Below are 22002 nucleotides of genomic sequence, written 5' to 3' on the forward strand. Positions count from 1 at the left end.
TCTGTAAATAATTCTGTTGGAATTTTGATGAGGATTGCATTGAATCTGCAGATTGCTTTGGTATGATAACCATTTTTACTATGTTAATGCCATTGATTCAGGAGTATGAGGGATCATTTTATTTTTTGATATATTCTCTAATTTCATTATTCAAATGCTTGAAATTCTTGTCATACAGGTCTTTCATTTGCTTTGTTAGAATTACCCCAAGCTATTTTGTATACTGTTTGTGGTTATTGTGAAGGTGTTGTTTCCATGATTTCATTATCAGTCCTTTCATAATTTTTGGATAAAATGATACTGATTTCTTGAGTTAATGTTATATCCAATCACTTCACTGTAGGTGCTTATCAGCTGTAGGAGTTCTGCAGTAGAATATTTTTATGTCTCTTAAGTATATTTTCCTGTCATTTGTAAATAACAATACTTTGACTTCTTGTCCAACTTGTGTTTTCTTTAGTTTTCTTATTGCTCTAGCTAGAACTTCAAGTAGTAGTTTTACTAGATATGGAGAGATTATACAGTCTTGTCTTGTTTTTAATTTAAGTAGAATTACATTGAGTTTCTCACCATTTAATGTGATGTTGGCTGCTAGCTTGCTGTATATTGCTCTTATTATATTCAGGTATGTTCATTATGTCCTTGAAACCTCCAAAACTTTTATAATGAAGGGGTGTTGGATTTTGACAAAGGCCTTTTCAGCACCTAACAAAATTATCATGTGTTTATTTTCTTTCAGATTGTTTATGGGTAGATTACATTCATAGATTTTTTTATGTTGAAATGTCTCCACATTTTTGGGATGGTGTCTACTTGACCTTCTTGAGATGTACTTGGATTTGATTTGCCAGTATTTTATTGAGTATTTTTGCAACAATGTTTATGAGGCATTATGATCTCTTTGCCTCTCTGTCCTTGAGACCCTTCCCCAGGCCAAAGCCATCCCAACTTTTCCATGGTCCTGCTGCTGCTTGTCCCCTACCACAACCCCATTGAACTTCTGCCACTGTCGCAGAGACCACATCAGCAAGAATGGTTACTGACAAGTCCAGCGACAGAACTACATCCCTCCCTGGATTCTGGCCCCAGCAACCCTTCCAAAATCCTGTGCAGCCCCACCTATTCCCTTGCTCCACTGCTGGATTCTCCCACTAATCCCAGATTTATGCCAAGCAGGACCAGGCCAGACAAGCAAGAATGGGTAAGGGACTTGCCTGCCACAGGAAACTTACCGGTACTTAGATTCTGTTCCCTGCTATAATCTCCAAGGCCAGTGCTATTCTAGCTCATCCCTGACTATATTATAGTATACCCAGCAAATCTCCAATCACCATGGATGGAAAAAGCAAGATTTTTAAAGCAAGCCATTTAAATCAATAACTATGCACAAATCCACCTATACAGAAGGTACTAGAAGTAAAATTCTAACCCAAGAAAGAAGTAACACTGGAAATAGGTTATTACACAATAGCAAAAAGCAATGAAGGAAAATGCATACACACACCACCACTACCACCACCATCAACACCACCACCAACAACAATATAAAAAATAAACAATCATCAATTATTATTTCTAGAAATATCAATGGAAGTTTTGTTTTCAACCAGTTTTTCTTTTGTTATGTAACTCTTTCAAATGGATTTGTTTATACTGTTACATTTTGTATTTGAAACTTGTAACTTATATTTTGATTTTATAAGAGTTCAACATTTATTGGTCAATTTAACATTTTCCTCCTTATTTTAAATTTTCTATTAATTTTACTTTCAATCCACAGTTTCTCCTCCCTCCCCTCTTCCAGCTTCCCCCATTACTTCTCCCCCCCCCCAACTGCCCAATCCTCAGAAAGGTCAAGTCCTCCCATGTGGAGTCAACACAGCCTAGCATATCCAGTTGAGGCAGAATCAAGCACCCCCCCACACACTGTGCATCAAGGATGAGCAAGGCATCCCACCACAGCAAATAATGGTGTTCTTAACACTGCAAACCTTAAAAGATATACTATGAGAAATTTGCATCAGGAAATGAGTATGAAACTTCAGACAACAGAAATGCAATATTGTGATGTTAACATTTTATGCTTGTGTGCCAAGTTGACAAAGGATGAAACTTTCATGATCTATCGTAATTTTCAGCTGTGTGTGGTTTAGAATGACAGAAGAAGTATCTTGACATATTTGCAATGTCCTTTCCAAATAGCATTTGATGAGCTAGAAAGTGGACTTTTGGTGTTAGACACACCATTCTGCTGTCTGTGGTCTTTATCTGAATAAAGAGGAAAGTGTGAGCAGAACATCAACAAAGTGTTAGCATGTGTCTTCTCTGCTTCATAATTTAGGTACAATGTGAGCAGCTGCTCCGAACTTCAGGCCTCATGCCTTCCCTTCCATAATGTACTGGTTCACTCTAAACATGACCCAAATAAGCATTGATGTTCTTAAGTTATGTTTTGTTTTTCGGGTGGTTTGTTACAACAATCATAAAAATAACCAATAACTTGAAATATATGGCTAGAATCCTTATGCAAAGTTGCTGCATATATTCTAGTAACTTGCTAACAACTGTAATAATATAGTTCATAAATTTGTGATCAGTATAATTTAAAGTGTATGTATTTAGTTTAATATAATCCTGATAAAAATGTGAGCCATGTTCTTCCTGATCTATTCTGGTGTATTTTCAGGGGACTGATCATTTCCTCCCAGATAAAGCTCCAATTACTATAACACTAATTGTCTTAACAGAAAAGTAAATAAGGGAGTCTACTCAGAAAGATTTTCCTTTGGGTAATCTTAAAATTATAGCCAACTGCCTTAAAAAGATTTGCTAGAGAACTTTAGGTTACATGCTGTTTCAAAGGAAGGCTAACAAAAATTTACAAGATGGTAAATGTTTTTATTCCTGTGTGTTTGTTTTATTCTATGCTTAGAAATTATTATAGCTTAGCATAGACTTTTACCTCTTATCAGAAGCCTAAATTGTAAGGACATGTTATGATAGCAGAATGTGCAAGCACTTAGGTGATCCATCAATAATTGGAATGTTAATGTGTATAAAAAGTATTTCCTCCTCAACTGGCCCTGCAGTAAAATATTCCGACATATATCTGATGACCAATCTTTTCCCTTGAACTTTGAGGAATCAAAATTGTTTTAAAGTAGAGACTGCAAGTATCAGTTGATAAAAATACTACAATATCCTCCAAAAATGAGGTTTAAGTATCATATGTAATATAATAACTAGGGAATTAGGGAAGATACTAAAGCATTATAATGCATCTGATTTTTTTTCAAATATTTTGCCTGTTTTTTTGTATTTCTTCACCTTGATGTTTGCAACGGACTGTCAAATGTCATCATTATTCTCATCTTACTTTCACACTTTCTCTCTGTTGATCAGCGCTATCCTAAAATCATCTAAATGAGACCCACCTTTATTTCATATTAAAATAGTTTTTTCTAAAATATCTTATGCAGTGATACCTGTCCTGTTAAATTGCTCTCTACATTTGTAGTGAACTGAAAATCTTTGTTATCAATCAGCCACAGAGCTAATTTATAAGCTAATACTGAGTTTTTTCAGTGTTCTAGGATTTTGTGTGATTGTTTCATATATATTAAGGAGTACTTATATTTTGCATTCTCCTCAGGAGAACAAACTTCCCACTGCCCCACGAATTTCTTCATTTTTCATGATCATTTAATAATATATCTAATGTATATATAATATTGTATCTCTATTCAATGAAGAGTAAGTAAATACCTAAACCTAGTATGCAGCAATGTACCTATCAATAAAACTTGAATATACTCAGGAGAACACAATATGTTCTACCTTACTTAAAAGTGATTTCAGAAACCATGATGTGTTAAAGAGAAATATTCAGGAAGTATTTTGATGGAGATATGCTTTTTACTGGGAAAGCCAACATTCCAATTCCTCAGGAGACCCCAATTCTCATTTCTTTTCTAAATAAACTCAGTGTTATGTTTAATAGTTCACAATTGTATGAATTCAAGATGATATAATATTGAACATCAAATATATGTTCATATCAACCTGTGTATATTCACTAGGATAGAATTATCTATTTGGCTATGATAGATGAATTAATATAACCCTAACTGAGACTTTACAATTACAACACATGTCTATTTTACACATACAAAAATGTGATGGATAATATTACTTTCACAGTCAAAGGAATTCGTATTTCTTGTTGAGAAAATATACTATGAGAAACCTTATTTTAGAGAGTTGAAGCAAATTAAGAGTGGTTAATCATTACTGAAAACAGATAAAAAACAATGGCAAAGGCCAGGAAGGTCATTTTATAAATATAAACCTATAAGGTAACTATGTATTTTCAAGTAGTGAGAAGAAAAGTAGTACTCAGAAAACAAGGATAAGATTTATGGATGCTCAAGCATTCCTTGTCACACTGTGACCTGATTGATGGTTATCTCAGTTCTGAACCTGTAGAATCTAGTTAGTAAGAAGAAAATTTCTTGAACTCTTTGCTCATCACTCCTCCCTCACTGCAACTGGATTCCAGGAGTTCAGTTCAGTATTTAGCTGTGGGTGTCTGCTTCTGCTTAATTAGTGTCTATCCCCATTTGATCCAGAGAAAATGCTTCTGCTTGGAATGCGGATGTTCATTTTCACTGGAGGGTGTTTTTCTGCCAGATATGTGATCAGGAAAGGACATAAATTAGTCCCTAGTAGATGATCATTCCTGGTTAAGGCACAGGTTTCCATTGATAGATTTGCATGAAAAAGGTTTTGTTTAAGGAAGAATGAAGCGAATGAATAAGGACATCAGGTGCCATTCAAAGAGTCCAGAACACATGATAAGATATGGCAGACAGCGATCTTTTGAAAATATTATAAGTACTCTATTCTTTAGCTTTGGAGAATGACACTAACTTCAGGTGAAATCCCTTTGTGTGGTAAGTATGCCTATGCAAAGTTAAAACAAAGGAAATAAAACATCGAAAGGAAAGACCCTAAGATTTTCTTCTGGTGTTTGTCATCCACTTGACACCTACAGTTTCAAGTGAAGAGTCCACTGTATTCTAAAAAGCACGATAGAGGTCTGCTATTGTTTTTCTAAAAATTTGTAACAATACATGGTACAATAAATTTCCATGAATGATAAATTAGTACAAATGAGTATCAAGTGAAATTACCACCTTATGGTAATGTAAGGTGGATGCTAGAACAGTGTGAAGCTACCAATGTAGTATCCTGCCTCTTTTTCCACTGAGCATTTCTGAACATCAGTGTAACTATTTGTGACCATGCCATTTCTTGTTCATTTCTCCTACCTAACAGACCGTGTGAAGAATCTAGAATGGCTAACTTCACTACAATGACAGGGTTCATCCTTATGGGATTTTCTGACATCCAAGAGCTACAGACTTTATGTGGAGTGTTCTTCCTGGCAATCTACCTAGCAATCCTGATGAGTAACTTCCTCATCATCACCCTCATCACCCTGGATCTGAAGTTCCAAACACCCATGTACTACTTTTTGAAGAATTTGTCCCTGTTTGATGTCTTCCTTGTGTCTGTCCCAATTCCAAAATTCTTTGTCAATAGCCTAACTCACAACAACTCCACCTCTGTTTTGGGTTGTGCCTTTCAGATACTTTTCATGACTTCTTTTTCAGCCGGCGAGATAATCATCCTGACTGCCATGTCCTATGACCGCTATGTGGCCATCTGCTGTCCCCTGCACTATGAAGTCATCATGACTAGTGGAACCTGTCTACTGATGGTAGTTGTTTCCTGGGCCATGGGGCTTCTTTTTGGAACTGTATACACAGCAGGTACATTTTCCATGCCTTTCTGTGGTTCCAATGTGATTCCACAGTTTTTCTGTGATGTCCCTTCATTGCTAAAGATTTCCTGCTCTGAAACACTTGGTATAATTTATACAAGTCTTGGAATTGGTATGTGTCTTTGCATGTCTTGTTTTATCAGTGTGGTGATCTCTTACTTTTACATTTTCTCCACTGTGCTTAAGATTCCTACTACTAAAGGTCAGTCCAAAGCATTTGCCACCTGCATCCCCCACCTCACTGTTTTCACTGTTTTCACTGCTACTGCTTGCTTTGTTTACCTTAAGCCACCCTCAAATGTACCATCAATCTCAGACAGGCTTTTCTCTGTGCTCTACACTATGTTACCTCCGGCACTTAATCCTGTGATCTACAGCCTGAGGAACAATGATGTCAAGTGTGCTCTGAGGAGATTGCAACAAAATCTCTGCCCAAGGGGTTCACATCATTTAACATTTCAAAGCCCCATAATTTACAAGTCAGTTTTTTAATCTCTGACATAGTAAAGAAAAATGTAGTTATTCATTATTACGCTGACTGAATATGCACTCTGTATAAGGATGATCTTTTCTTTTTTTTTAATTTTAAATACCTTGTTTTACATGTCAATCCCAGTTCCCTCTCCCTCCCCTCCTCCCACACCTCCCCACCATCCCCCCCCCATCCTCCCACCCTATTGCCAATTCCTTCCACATAGGGGATATCTAGAGTCTATCATTTCATTCAGGGTAGGGTCCAGGCACTTCCGTAAGAGTCCAGGCAGAGAGAGCAACCTTCTTTGTATTATGGACACACAATGTCTGTTAGTATTAGAGGGATAAACACTGATCCACTGTTCATGACTCCATAGGTAGCCCAGGCCTCCTCATTGACTCTCACATTCAGGGGGTCTGGATCGGGCCCATGCTGGCCTCCCAGCTGTCAGTCTGGGGTCCAAGAGCTCTTTCCTGTTCAGATCAGCTGTCTCTGCTGGTTTTGCCAATTTGCTCTTCGCTCCTCTCTCTCTGTCGCTGGGTTCCTTGGGTTCTGTTCAGTATTTAACTGTGGGTGTTTGCCTCTGCTACCATCAGTCACTGGATGAAGGTTCAGGATGGTTATAGACATCAAGTTCACTATCAGGAATGGTCATTTGAGGTGGTCTCTACACTATTGCTTAGCTTGCCAATTGGTGTCATCCGTTTAGATCACTAGAGGTCACAATGGTGCCTGATCTGTCTTCTAACCTATGATTCCTTCTTCCCCCTATCTTACCCCCCAGTCGACCTTCCTGTTCCTCCACATCCTATTCTCTCTTCCACTTCTCCCCCCTCTCTATTTCCCAGGGCCCCTTCCCCCCCACCCCTTGCAGTGTTCCCCATCTGTTCAGAGGATCTTGTCTCATTTCTCTTCTCTTGGGTACCATGTATATCTTTTAGGTACTTTCCTGTTTCCCAGACTCTCTGTCAGTAGAAGTGCAGACTGGCACTCTCCTGATCCATGTTTAAAATCCATATATGAGTGAGTACATACCATGTTTGTCTTTTTGTGACTGGGTTACCTCACTCAGGATGGTTTCTTCCAGTGCTATCATTTACCTGTGAATTTCAAGATTCCTTTGTTTTTTCTGCTGAGTAATACTCCATTGTGTAAATGTACCACATTTTCTCTATCCACTGTTCAGTTGAGGGGCATCTAGGTTGCTTCCAGGTTCTGGCTATTACAAATAATGCTGCGATGAACATAGTGGAGCAGATGCCCTTGTTGTATGAATTTGGCTCCTTTGGATATATGCCTAAGTGTGGAATTGCTGGGTCTTGTGGTAGATTGATTCCCATTTTCCTGAGGAATCTCCATACTGCTTTCCAAAGTGGCTGTACGAGTTGGCACTCCCACCAGCAGTGGAGGAGTGTTCCCCTCTCTCCACATTCTCTCCAGCATAAATTGTTTTCAGTGTTTTTGATTTTAGCCATTCTGACAGGAGTGAGATGGTATCTCAGAGTTGTTTTGATTTGCATTTCCCTGATGGCTAAGGATGTTGAACACTTTCTTAAGTGTCTCTTGGCCATTTTAGCTTCCTCCATTGAGAATTCTCTGTTTAGTTCTGTACCCCACCCTTTGATTGGATCCTTTGGTGTTTCAACATAATAAAAATGTCAATCTTGCCAAAAGCATTCTACTGATTCAATGCAATCCCTATCAAAATTCCATCACAATTCTTCAAGGACCTGGAAAGAACAATAATCAACTTTATGTAGAAATAAAAAAGGCCCGGGATAGCAAAAACAACCCTATACAATAAAGGAACTTCAGGATTCATTACCATACCTGATTTCAAGCTCTATTATAGAGCTATAATCCTGAAAACAGCTTGGTATTGGCACAAAAATGGGCAGATAGACCAATGGAACTGAATTGAAAACCCTGATTTTAACCCACACACCTATGGACACTTGATTTTTGACAAAGTAGCTAAAACTATACAATGGAAAACAGAAAGCATCTTCAACAAATGGTGCTGGCATAACTGGGTACTGGTATGCAGAAGACTGCAGATAGATCCATGTTTATCGCCTTGTACAAAACTTAAGTCCAGATGGATCAAAGATCTCAACATAAATCCAGCCACACTGAAACTTTTAGAAGAGAAAGTGGGAAATACTCTCCAACGAGTTGGTACAGGAGACCACTTCCTGAACATAACACCAGTGGCACAGACACTGAGATCAACAATTAACAAATGGGACCTCATGAAACTAAAAATCTTTTGTAAGGCAAAGGACACAGTCAACAAGACAGAAAGGCAGTCCACAAAATGGGAAAAGATATTCACTGACCCCACATCTGACAGAGGGCTAATCTCCACAATTTACAAAGAACTCAAGAAGCAAGTCTCCAAGCATGATCTTTCTAAGATCAGAAAATTAGATTATATGAGAATAACCCATGTAGTCATTGCACCAGTTTCTGATAAGTTATGAAAAAGCCATTCTTATCTGGAAATTTTAGCTATCTAAAAGGAGTGGTAATTTTTTGAAACACTTTTTTATTATATATTTAAATTAGAAACAAGCTTGCTTACCATGTCAGTCCCAGCTCACTCTCTCTCCCCTCCATGCCTGCTTCTACCCATCAGCCACCCTAGTCCCCATCCCAATCCCCACTCCATTAGCCAGGGAGGGTAAGGCCCTCCATGGGGATATCTAGAGTCTGTCATTTCCTTAGGCGAGGGCCTAGGCCCTCCCCCAAGTGTCCAGAATTGAGACAGCATCCTTCATTGTGGGATGGACACTCAAAGTCCATTTGTGTACCAGGGATAAATACTGATCTACAACCCAAAGCCCCATAGGTTGCCTAGGTCTCCTCACTGACACCCACATTCAGGGGGTCTGTATCAGCCCCATGCTAGGGACTCAGCCATCAGTCTGGGGTCCAAGAACTCCCCCTTTTTCAGGTCAGCAGTTTCTCTGGGTTTCACCAGTCCAGTCTTGATCCTTTTGCTCATCACTCCTCCCTCTCTGTCACTGGATTCCAGGAGTTCAGTTCAGTGTTTAGCTGTGGGTGTTAGCCTCTAATTCCATCTGTCACAGGATCGAGGTTCTAGGATACTATGTAGGATAATTGTCAAAATCCTTATCAGGGAGGGGCATTTAAAAGTAGTCTCTCCACTACTGCTTAGTTTGCCAGTTGGTGTCATCCTTGTAGATCGCTGGAGATCTCACTAGTGCCAGATCTCCCCTCAAACCTAGAATGACTCCCTCTATTATGGTATCTCTCATCTTATTCTCTTCTACTCTTCCCCCAACTCAAACATCCTGCACCCCCAATTCCTCCTCTCCCATGCCCTTCTTCCTCTCTCTTGTTCTTGGCTCTCTCTCCCCTCCCCTAATGCTCAGGATATCTTACTGCATTCCACCTTCTTTGGGGTACCATGCATATCTCTGTTAGGGTCCTTCCTGTTCCCCTGCCTCTCTGGCAGTGGTATTGTAGACTAGTACTCCCATGATGCTTGTCTAAAATTCATATATGATTGAGTACATATCATGTGTGTCTTTTTGTGTCTGAGTTACCTCACTCAGGATGGTTTCTTCTAGTACCATCTATTTGCCTGCAAATTTCAAGATTCCATTTTTTTTCCTCTGAGTAGTACTCCATTGTGTAAATGTACCACATGTTTTCTATCCACTCTTCAGTTTAGGGGCACCTAGGTTGCTTCTAGTTTCTGACTATTACAAATAGTGTGTCTATAAACATGGTTTAACAGATTTCCCTATTGTATGAATGTGAATCTCTTGGGTATATGCCTAGGAGTGGAATTGCTGGGTTTTCCTGAGGAATCTCCATACTGATTTCCATAGTGGCTGTACAAGTTGGCACTCCCACCAGCAATGGAGGAGTGTTCCCCTTTCTCCACATCTTCTCCAGCATAAACTGTCATTGGTGTTTTTCTAATATATATATTTAATTATTTTTAAATTAGAAACAAGGTTGCTTCACATGTCAATTCCAGGTCGCTCTCCCTTTCCCTCACCTCCCCCCATGCACTCCCACCAACCCCTCCAATATCCCCTCATTTCCCCAGGAAGGGTGAGGCCCTCCATTGGGGTGTCCATAGTCTGTCATTTCATCCAGGGCAGGGCCTAGGACCTCTCCCAAGAATCCAGTGTGAGAGTGCATCTCTCATTGTTGGATGAGTGCCCAAAGTCCATTTGTATACCCAGGATAAATACAGATCTACTACCCAACGCTGAATAGATTACCTAGGCCTCCTCACTGACACCCACATTCAGGAGGTCTTGTTCAGTCCCATGCTGGATTCCCAGCCATCAGTCTTGGATTCAAGAGCTAACCCTTGTCAGGTCAGCTGTTTCTGGGGGTTAAACCAGGCCAGTCTTAACCCCTTTACTCATAAGTCCTCCCTCTCTGTCACTGGATTTCTTGAGTTCAGATCAGTGTTCAGCTGTGGAAGTCTGCCTCTGGTTCCATCAGCCATTGAATGACGGTTCTGTTTCCCAAACTCTCTGGCCATGGAATTGTAGGCTGGCACTCCCAAGATCTATGTCTAAAATCAATATATGAAAGAGTACATGTCATGTTTGTCTTTTCATGACTGGGTTACCTCACTCAGGAAGGTTTCTTCTAGTGCCATCCATTTACCTGCAAATTTCAGGATTCTATTGGTTTTTTTCTACTTAATAGTACTCCATTGTGTAAATGTTACCACAATTTTCCTATCCACTCTTTGGTTGAGGGGCATATAGGTTGCTTCCAAGTTCTGGCTATTACAAATAATGCTGCTATGAACATAGTGGAACAGACATTCTTGTATGAATGGGCATCTTTTGGATATATGCCTAAGAGTGGAGTTGCTTGTGGTAGATTTATTCCCATTTTTCTGTGGAATCTCCATACTGATTTCCAAAGTGGCTGAACAAGTTGGCACTCCCACCAGCAGTGGAGGAATATTCCCCTTTCACGACAACCTCTCCAGCATAAATTGTCTTTGGTGTTTTTGATTTTAGCCATTCTGACAGGAGTAAGATGGTGTCTCAGAGTAGTTTTGATTTTCATTTCCTGGATGCCTAAGGATGTTGATCAATTTTACAAGTGCCTCTCAGTCATTTATGTCTCCTCTATTGAGAATTCCCTATGTAGTTTTGTAGTCCACCTTTTAATTGGATCCTTTGGTGCTTTGGAGACTTGCTTCTTGAGTTCTTTCTATATTTTGGAGATCAGCCCTCAGTGAGATGTGGGGTTAATGAATATCTTTTCCTATTCTGTGGGCTACCTGTGTGTCTTGTTGACTGGGTCCTTTGCCTTGCAGAAACTTCTCAGTTTCAGCTGGTCCCATTTATTAATTGTTGATCTCAGTGTTTCTGTTACTGATGTTATGATCAGTAAGTGGTCTCCTGTACCAATTCGTTCAAGGGTACCTCCCACTTTTTCTCTAAGGGTTTCAGTGTGAGTGGATTTATATTGAGGTCTTTAATCCATTTGGATTTATGTTTTGTGCATGGTGATAAACATGGATGTATCTTCAGTCTTCTACATGCCAGCATCCAGTTATGCCAACAACCTTTGTTGAAGATGCCTTCTTTTTTTTCATTGTATAATTTTAGCTTCTTTTTCAAAAACCAAGTGTTCATATGCGTGTGGGTTAATATCAGGGTTTTCTATTTGATTCCATTAGTCCACCTGTCTATTTTTGTGGCAATACCAAGCTGTTTTCAGAACTATAATAGAGCTTCATGTCAGGGATGCTGATGCCTCTGGATTTGCCTTGTTGAACAGGGATTTTGGATTTTCCTTGGTCTTTTATCTTTCTATATAAAATTGGAAATTTTTCTTTCAAGTTCTGTGAAGAATTTTGCAGGTATTTTGATCAGGATTGCATTGAATCTATAGATTGCTTTTGGCAAGACTGTCATTTTTACTATGTTGATCCTACCTATTCAAGAGCATAGGAGGTCTCTACATTTTCTGGTGTCTTCTTTAATTTCTTTCTTTAAAGACTCAAAGTTCTGGGGTCCAAGAACTCTCCCCTGTTCAGATCAGACTGACAGCTGGGGGCCAGCATGGCACTGATCCAGACCCCCTGAGTGCAAGAATCACTGAGGAGGCCTGGGCAACCTATGGGGCTCTGGGCAGTGGATCAGTGTTTTTTCCTGGCATACAAACGGACTTTGTATTTCCATAACACAAAGAGGGATGCTCACTCAGCCTGGACTCTTAGGGAAGTGCCTGGACCCTGCCCTGAGTGAAATGACAGATACTAGATATTCCCTATATGGAAGGAAGTGGCGATAGGGTGGGAGGCTGGAGGTGATGGTGTGGGGGTGTGGAAGGAGGGGAGGGAGAGGGAAGTTGGATTGACATGTGAAGCAAGCTATTTAAAAAAATTTTTAAAAATCCAACTCCCCCCAAAAAAGTCTCAAAGTTCTTACAATATTGGTCTTTCACTTGTTTGCTTAGGGTTACCCCAAGGTATTTTATGTTGTTTGTGGCAATTGTAAATGGTGATATTTCTCTGACTTCATTGTCAACCATTTTTCATTTGTGTATAGTAGGGCTACTGATTTTCTTGAGTTGATCTTGTATCCTGCTGCTTTGTCGAAGGTATTTATCAGCTGTAGGAGTTCCCTGGTAGAGTTTTTCGGGTCACTTATGTAAACTGTCATATCATTTGCAAATAGTGGAAGTTTGACCTCTTTCTTTCCCTTATGTATTCTATTGATCTCCTTTTGTTGTCTTATTGCTCTGGCTAAAACTTCAAGTACAATATTGAATAGGTATGGAGAGAGGGGACATCCTTGTCTTGTTTTTGATTTTGGAGGAATTTCTTTGAGTTTCTCTCCATTAATTTTGATGTTGGCTGGAATAAGGCATGAGAAGATGACAATATAAAAACACATTCAACAACAGAAAAACCAACATGATGCCACCAGAGTCTAGGGACTCCACAACAGGAAGACCTGAACATCTGAACACAGATAACACAGAAGAGAATGACCTTATAAACAACTTCATGCAGATGATAGAGATGCTAAAAGAGGAAATGAGAAAATCCTTTAATAAATGGAAGAAAGTACAAATCAAAACTTGCAAGACAAATTCAAGCAGTGCAAGGTTTGAAAGCTGAAATAGAGACAATAAAAAAAAAAACCAGTCTGAGGGAATGCTGGAATTACAAAAGATGTGTAAATGATCAGGAACTGCAGATGCAAGCATAACCAACAGAATACAAGAGATAGAAGAGAGAATCTCAGGCATTGAATATATACAAGGAAAAATAGATTCATTAACCAAAGAAAATCTTAAGTCCAACAAATTTCTAACATAAAATATCCGCCTGGGGTATTTTTATAGGAGAGAATTCCTGGATGCAAAAATTTTGTATAATTGGCAAAAGAGTCTTCTTGTGGGAAACAATGCCGGTATTTGGTATTGAAACTTTGACATAAAACCACTGTATTGTTTTATGACTTCTTCCTCATCAAAGGCGTATTACACCTAACTGTTATATTTTTTGATGGCTATGTTGCATCTATTTTTTCCTGTAATATGATACCATCATGAGTGCTGGTACCTGTGTGTGCTGATAGTGGGTGTTTTCTGGGCTACTGGAATACTCTTTGAGGCATATATAAAGCTGGCACATTTCCATGCAATTCTATTGCTGCCACTGAATGAAGTTTCAGTTTCCCAAACTCTCTGGCCATGGAATTGTATGCTGACACTCCCCAGATCTATGTCTAAAATCAATATATGAAGGAGTACATGTCATGTTTGTCTTTTTATGACTGCGTTACCTCACTCAGGATGGTTTCTTCTAGTGTCATCCAATTGCCTGTGAATCTCAGGATTCCATTGTTTTATTCTGCTGAATAGTACTCCATTGTGTAAATGTACCACATTTTCTCTATCCACTCTTCGGTTGAGGGACATCTAGGTTGCTTCCAAGTTCTGGCTATTACAAAGAATGCTGCTATGAACATAGTGGAACAGGCATCTTTGTTGTATGAATGGGCATCTTTTGGATATATGCCTAAGAGGGGAGTTGCTGGGTCTTGTGGTAGGTTTATTCCCATTTTTTTGAGGAATCTCCATACTGATTTCCAAAGTGGCTGAACTAGTTGGCCCTCCCACCAGCAATGGAGGAGTGTTCCCCTTTCACCACATCCTCTCCAGCATAAATTGTCATTGGTGTTTTTGATTTTAGCCATTCTGACAGGAGTGAGATGGTATCTCAGAGTTGTATTGATTTGCGTTTCCCAGATGTCTAAGGATGTTAAGCACTTTCTCAAGTGCCTCTCAGCCATTGTAGACTCCTCGATTGAAAATTCTCTATTTAGTTCTGCAGTCCAATTTTAATTGGATACTTTGATGTTTTGGAGACTTGCTTCTTGAGTTATTTATAAATTTTGGAGAGCAATACAGGTCTTTCACTTGTTTGGTTAGCGTTACCCCAAGGTATTTTATGTTGTTTGTGGCAATTGTAAAGGGTGATGTTTCTTTGATTTCTTTGTCAGCCCTTTTATCATCTGTATATAGTAGGGCTACTGATTTTCTTGAGTTGATCTTGTAGCCTGCCACTTTGCTGAAGGTGTTAATCAGCTGTAAGAGTTCCCTGGTAGAGTTCTTTGGGTCATTGATGTAAACTATAATATCATCTGCAAACAGTGAAAGTTTGACCTCTTCCTTCCCAATTTGTATCCCCTTGATCCACCTTTGTTGTCGTATGGCAATGGCTAGAACTTCAAGTACCATGTTGAAAAGGTATGGAGAGAGTGGACAGCCTTGTTTTGTTCCTGATTTTAGAGGAACTGCATTGAGTTTCTGTCTATTTAGTTTGATGTTGGCTGTTGGTTTACTGTATATAGCTTTTATTATGTTTAAGTATGTCCCTGTTATCCCAGATCTGTCCAATACCTTTATCATGAAGGGGTGTTGGAATTTATCAAAGGCTTTTTCAGCATCTAGTGAGATGATCATGTGATTTTTGTTTTTCAGCTTGAGTATATGGTGGATTACATTGATGGATTTTCATATGTTGAACCATCCCTGCATCCCTGGGATGAAACCTACTTGATCGTGGTGAATGATTGTTTTGATGTGTTCTTGGATCTGATTTGCCAGTATGTTATTGAGTATTTTTGCATCAATGTTCATGAGGGATATTGGTCTGAAGTTATCTTTCTTAATTGTGTCTTTGTGTATGTTGGAGATCAAGGTTATTGAAGCCTCATAGAAAGAGTTTGGCAAAGAGCCTTCTGATTCTATTGTGTGGAATACTTTGAGAAGAATTGGTAAAAGCTGTTCTTTGAATTTCTGGTAGAATTCTGCACTGAGGCCATCTGGACCTGGACTATTTTTGGTTGGGAGACTTTTGATGACTGCTTCTATTTCCATAGGGGTTATAGGTCATTTAAATTGCTTATCTGTTCTTGATTTAGATTTGGCAAGTGATAGCTATTCAGGAAGTCATCCATTTCCTTTAAATTTTCAAATTTTGTGGAGTACAGGTTTTCAAAGTATGACCTGATGATTCTCTGGATTTCCTCAGAGTCTGTTGTTATGTCTCCCTTTTCATTTCTGATTTTGTTAATTTGCATGTTCACCCTCTGCTGTTAGGTAAGTTTGGACAAAGGTTTTTCTATCTTGTTTGTTTTCTCAAAGAACCAACTCTTCGTTGCATTGATTCTTTGTATTGTTTTCCTAGTTTCTACTTTATTGATTTAAGCACTCAATTTGATTTTTTCCTGGCATCTACTCCTCCTGGGGGAGTTTGCTTCTTTGTGTTCTAGAGTTTTCTGCTGTGCTGTTAATTCTCTAATATAACTATTCTCCAGTTTCTTCATGTGGGCCCTTAGTGCTATGAACTTCCCCCATAGCAGTGCTTTCAAAGTGTCCCATAGGTTTGGGTATGTTGTGTCTTCATTCTCATTGAATTCTAGGAAGTCTCCAATTTCTTTTTTTATTACTTCTTTGACCCAGGAGTGGTGCAATTGTACATTATTCAATTTCCATGAGTTTGTAGGTTTTCTGCAATTTGTGTTGTTGTTGAATTCTAATTTTAAAGCATGGTGGTCTGATAAGATGCATGGAGTTATTCGAATTTTTTTTGTAGCTTCTGGGGTTTGATATGTTGCCAAGTATGTTGTCAGTTTTTGAGAAGGTTCCATGTGGTGGTGAGAAGAAGGTATATTCTTTTTTATGTGGATGAAATGTTGTATATATGTCTGTTAATCCCTGTTGGGTCATTACTTATGTTAGACCCTTTGCTTCTTTGTTGAGTTTCTGTCTGGTATTCCTGTCTAGTGGTGAGAGTGGTGTGTTGAAATCTCCCACTATAACTGTGTGGGGCTTTAGATGTGATTTAAATTTTAGTAATGTTTCTTTTACGAATGTGGATGCCTTTGTGTTTGGGGCATAGATGTTCAGGATAGACACTTCATCTTGGTGGATTTCACCTGTGACAAGTATGTATTGACCCCCTTCATCTCTTTTGATTGATTTTATTTTAAAGTCTACTTTCTTAGATATTAGGATTGCTACCTCTGCTTGTTTCTTGGGTCCATTTGATTGGAAGATTTTTCCCAACCTTTAACTCTCAGGTAATGTCTGTCTTTGAGGGTGAGGTGTGTTTCTTGTATGCAGCAGAAGGAAGGGTAATGTTTTCGAATCCATTCTGTTAGTCTGTGTCTTTTTATGAGTGAGTTAAGGCCATTAATATTGAGGGATATTAATGACCATTGATTGCTCATCCTTCTTCGATTTGCAATGGTTGTTGTTGGTGGAATTATGTGTGGAATTTCACCCCTTTGTTCTTTTGGCTGTTGGTAGAGAGGGATTCTCTAATACCTATGTTTTCTGGTTGTAGTTAACTTGCTTGGGTTGGAGTATTCCTTTCAAAACTTTCTGTAGGGCTGGATTAGTGGATATGTATTGCTTGAATCTAGTTTTGTCATGGAATATCTTGTTTTCTCCATCTATAGTGATTTAGAGCTTTGCCGGGTATATTCTAAAATAAAATTAAAATGATTTGTATTACATACCGATCAGGCTAATCAGACTTTATTTTAAAATAGCATTGAGTTAAGGTTTATAACTGAATTTTAGAAATCCTACATAGTTTGTACAGAAACTTAAGGACAATCCAAGGCCAGGATATTGCGATAGAATGGTAAGGAAGAGGAAAATGGAGACAGAAAGAGGGAAAGGGAAATGGGAGACAATGAAAAGGGAGGAAAGTCAGAAGAAAGTGATAAATGGAGGGTGAAAGGGGCCAAAAGAAATCAGAACACCTATAGATGAAGGATTCAGAGGGCAATGGTATGAAAGGTAGTGAGAAAGAAATACAGTTTTATTCAAAATATCATATTTTATACATTAAGTAGTTGATTGACATGTTTTCTACTGAGCATTTTTGTATATCAATTATATGATTTGGGACATGGCAAATAGATTCCCTGGTATAGTCTCCTGCACTATGAAAGGAGTTTTCCTGTTCAATTTCAATAACCAGATTCATCCTTCTAGAATTCTTTGATATTCATGACATACTGATTTATTTGGTATATTCCTCTAGTGATTACTTACCAGCATTAATGAGTAACTTCATTTTTACAGCTCTAACATTATCTCCAAGTGCATACAATGTGTGTCTAAGCAAATGCCTTAGTTATTTAAATCTGAGAAAAATATGACCATGTACTTATTCACACATTCTAGTGCATTTTATGGGACTTGATAAATGTTATTTTGAAAAAACAGCAATTATTATAACACTAAATGTCTTAAGACATGGGTTCTTAATAAGGCTAGGCAGAAAGATTTGCCTTTTGGCCATTCCACAGAGTAGCCAAGTTACTTTGAGTGGTCTACTAGGAATAAAGTAATTATATATGACTTCAAATTAATTCATATTAAAGTTCATAAGAAAGTAAAATATTTTCACTTTTGCTCATAATTTATTTGCCAGGATAAGAAATTGAACTAGGATAAATTAGGACACTGAGTTGTAAACCAACCTTAAATTCAGAAGAATATAGCAAGATTTGAGATTTAGCAAAGAGAATTGTGTGTTCTGTTTTCCTTTCAGATTATCTGATTTTAAACTGAGCTCTTGTTGATGTAAAAGAAATTCACTATTTTAACCTACCTGGTAGAAAAAACTTAAGAGTAACTTTTTCCTAGGAATGTGAAGAATCTTAATTGTTTAGGTAGAAGTTCCACATTTCTATTAGCACAATGTTAAAATATGTTCTCAAAATAAATTAAAATAATATACATGTGTAGGATATTGTGAAATGTGTTAACAGCAATGTAATTTAGTAGTGATTTACTTACCTATATATCTTACATTAGCCTTCTTTCTATATTTCCCCAGCTTGAAGATTTTAATAGCCTGGTAAGTGTTTAGAATCTCAGCCTTCTATCACACAGTTTTCTGGCATGCACAGACATCCTTGCTTTAAATATTCCAAATTGGATTCATCTTATGTTGCATTGGAGATAAGCTTTCCTAGATGACATTTCTAGGGGAATTTGTCATGTATATTTTTCCTGTGCATGATGGTGGAGATATATCAGATGTTTATTTGAAAGATTTGATACTTCTTTCCATTTTAATTATTACTCCTTTTTATGGGTACTGCCTACACAGTGAGTCATCTGCTACAATCCTCTATTTTTCAAGAAATATTTAGGAACACAGTAATGACATCCTAGTGGTTCTTTATAGATGATGTAAAAATGTCTGTTAATAAATTGGAAAAATTTTAGTTAATCAATCCTTTCTTCAATCCTTAAGGGTCAGCATTACTGTCTAGAAGTAGATACAGTGATTGCTGCCAGAGTTGAGCATCAGTTTCTCAGAAAGTTTAAGTACATCAAATGCAAAGTAAATCACAGGAAAGACACTGGATTTACTCTTACCTTCAGCTTTCCACTGGGCATTTGTAGTGGTTTTAGGTAAAATAGTATCTAAATACTACTACTATTCTCTTAATATTCCTTGATGAACACTGTTAGGAAAGAGTTGACAAAAACATTCATTAAATTAGTGAAATTTTTGTTGTGCAAACTCATAGTCATCTAATACAAAATCAAGTTTCAGTATATAGGATTAAATAAAATCATTACATATTGTTTTTATCCTTTATGTATTTATTCATACTGATGCATATGAATCATACAATATATGGTATAATATGGTATTTTGATATATGTGTCATTATCATATTGAGGTAGTTTACAAATACTTAAATAGAAACAAGGTTTTCCTTAGTCCATGAAAATGTTTCCTATACTGATTATGACCATAATCCCAAAATGAAAGACTAATTTATATTAAATATTGTTTAAGCTGCAAAGAAGACTTAAGTTTATATATCTGAATCATAGAAAACAAGATTTGAACATATAAAGACTTATGGACAATCCCTGAGTAGATAGATAGATAGAGAGAGAGAGAGACAGAGAGAGACAGAGACAGAGACACAGAGACACAGAGAGAGGATAGGAGGATAGGGAGAAGGAAAATGAGGAATTCAGAGAGAAGAGAGTGAGGGAGGTGAGAAAGACAGAAATACACACACACAGAGAAAGAATATGCAGTAGGGAGAGAGAGAAGGAAGAATATGAGAAGAGGTAATGAAATGAGAAATATTTTAAAATATATCTGTACCTTATGTGTAGCTTCTTGAATTATTTTCCTCTAAGCATATCTGTATATTAATATTATTACTTACAGCTGTGGCAGTACTTATTCATTTTTACTTTCCTTATAACAGGTCAAGAATCTAGTATGGCCAATATCACTGTAATAAGTGGATTCATTTTTATGGGTATCTCTGACATCCAGGAGCTACAGACTATGTGTATAGTGTTCTTTCTAATGATGTACATGGCAGCCCTAATAAGTAACCTGATCATTATCATACTGATCACCCTTGATCTGCAGCTTCATACCACAATGTACTTCTTCCTGAAGAATTTGTCCTTACTAGATGTTTTCTTTGTGTCAGTTATCATCCCAAATTTTGTTTTCAGTAACCTAACACACAACAACTTCATTTCCATTCTTGGTTGTGTGGTTTAGGTATTTTTGAGTACTTTCACAGGAGGGGAAGTATTTATTTTGACTGTCATGTCCTATGACTGCTATGCTGCCATTTGCAGTCCCCTGCACTATGATGCCATCATGAATGGTGGTACCTGTGTGCTTATGGTGGATATTTCCTGGGCTACTGGAGTACAGTTTGGGTCCATATATAGAGCTGATACATTTTCCATGTCATTCTGTGGCTCAAATGTGATCCCGAAGTTTTTCTGTGATGTCCCCTCATTGTTAAGGATTTCATGCTCTTAAACATTTGTGCTCATTTATTTATTTTTTGGGGTTTTTATATTGGTTTACGTATTTTAAGTTTGTTGGAGTTACTTAGGTCTTTTTATTCTGTTTCTCTATCTCTTGTTAGTAGGTGTTTGCTTACAGATAAAACATAACACAAAAGTCATACATATATGTTTACCAGTCTTCCTGTGGGCAGGAAAGCATCACTACTAACTACATTCAAGCGAGTGTTTTTATCAGTGTCTGGAAAGAAGTTACAGAATTTACTGAAATTGCATAAAATGAGAATCATTTGACCATCAAATATTTCTTGAGGTTAATTTACCAGTGTCTTTGAACACAAAATATTCTCTTTGATATGTTATCTCTCTATAGATTTTAAACATTATTAGAATAATTACCTGTCCTTTATATTAAATTGGTCTTCATTACTTGAAAAACAAGTATTTTCCTTGACATTTCTCAATGTACATCCACTTTCAATTATATTACCAATGATGTATAGTCATTTGACAAAGGGTTACTAAAGTCAGATAAAGGATTGATGGAATGTCTGTTCTATCTTAGATACCCATAATGGGACAAATCACTTATCACTCCCATTCAAACAGAAAACAAATGTACTCACCCTTCTTGGATACAAAATGTGTGTGATCATTAAAATCATTGCCCATAACAAATCTCTTGAGCAATGTGCACTTCCTTAAAAACTCCATCCAGAGAGATACCTGGAGGCAGACCAAAGCATCCAGCATCGGCCACCATTCCTTTTTTGCTCTTCTGCCCTCTGGTAGAGAGTTGAGTGCCAGGAGTTCTTCCAGTACACCTTTCCCTCTTTGAGTCACCAGACCTAATGCCACCAGACCCTTACTGCCACCAAATCCACCAGAGGGAGCTGGAGGCAGAACAAAGCATCCAGCATTGGACACCATGCCTGTGTTGCCCCTAAAGGAGAAAGGAGAGGAGAGAGTCTTGAACCCATACCCACCAGGAGAGAGAGAGAGCACACCTGAACCACTGGAAGAAGAGATGAGAAAATGACAGTATAAGAACACATTCAACAACAGAAAGATTAATATGATACCACCAGAGTCTAAGGATTCTACACTAGCAAGACCTGAACATCCCAATGCAGATAAAGCAGAAGAGAATGACCTTAAAACAACTTTATGAAAATGATAGAGGACATCAAAGAGGAAATGAGAAAGTCCCATAAGGAAATGGAAGAATAAAAAGAAACAAAAAATGGAAGAAATAGAGAAAAGATAAGTAAAAAATGCATGAAATCAACAAATCTCTTAAAGAAAGCAAGGAAAGCCAAAA

At 37.9% G+C, this 22002-nt stretch overlaps 1 protein-coding gene and 1 pseudogene across 1 annotated transcript; both read left to right on the forward strand.

Annotated features, from left to right (window-relative positions):
• The first annotated feature begins 5356 nt into the window (after nucleotides 1-5356).
• Nucleotides 5357-6337, forward strand: LOC101823066 (olfactory receptor 14A2-like). The gene has a single exon (XM_005085384.1). The coding sequence runs from the start codon at nucleotides 5357-5359 to the stop codon at nucleotides 6335-6337; it is 981 nt and encodes a 326-aa protein (XP_005085441.1).
• Nucleotides 6338-20130: 13793 nt separating this feature from the next.
• Nucleotides 20131-20694, forward strand: LOC101823337 (annotated as a pseudogene).
• Nucleotides 20695-22002: the final 1308 nt, after the last annotated feature.

The sequence above is a fragment of the Mesocricetus auratus genome, unplaced genomic scaffold, assembly GCF_017639785.1.
Source record: "Mesocricetus auratus isolate SY011 unplaced genomic scaffold, BCM_Maur_2.0 Super-Scaffold_4256, whole genome shotgun sequence".
NCBI lineage: Eukaryota > Metazoa > Chordata > Mammalia > Rodentia > Cricetidae > Mesocricetus > Mesocricetus auratus.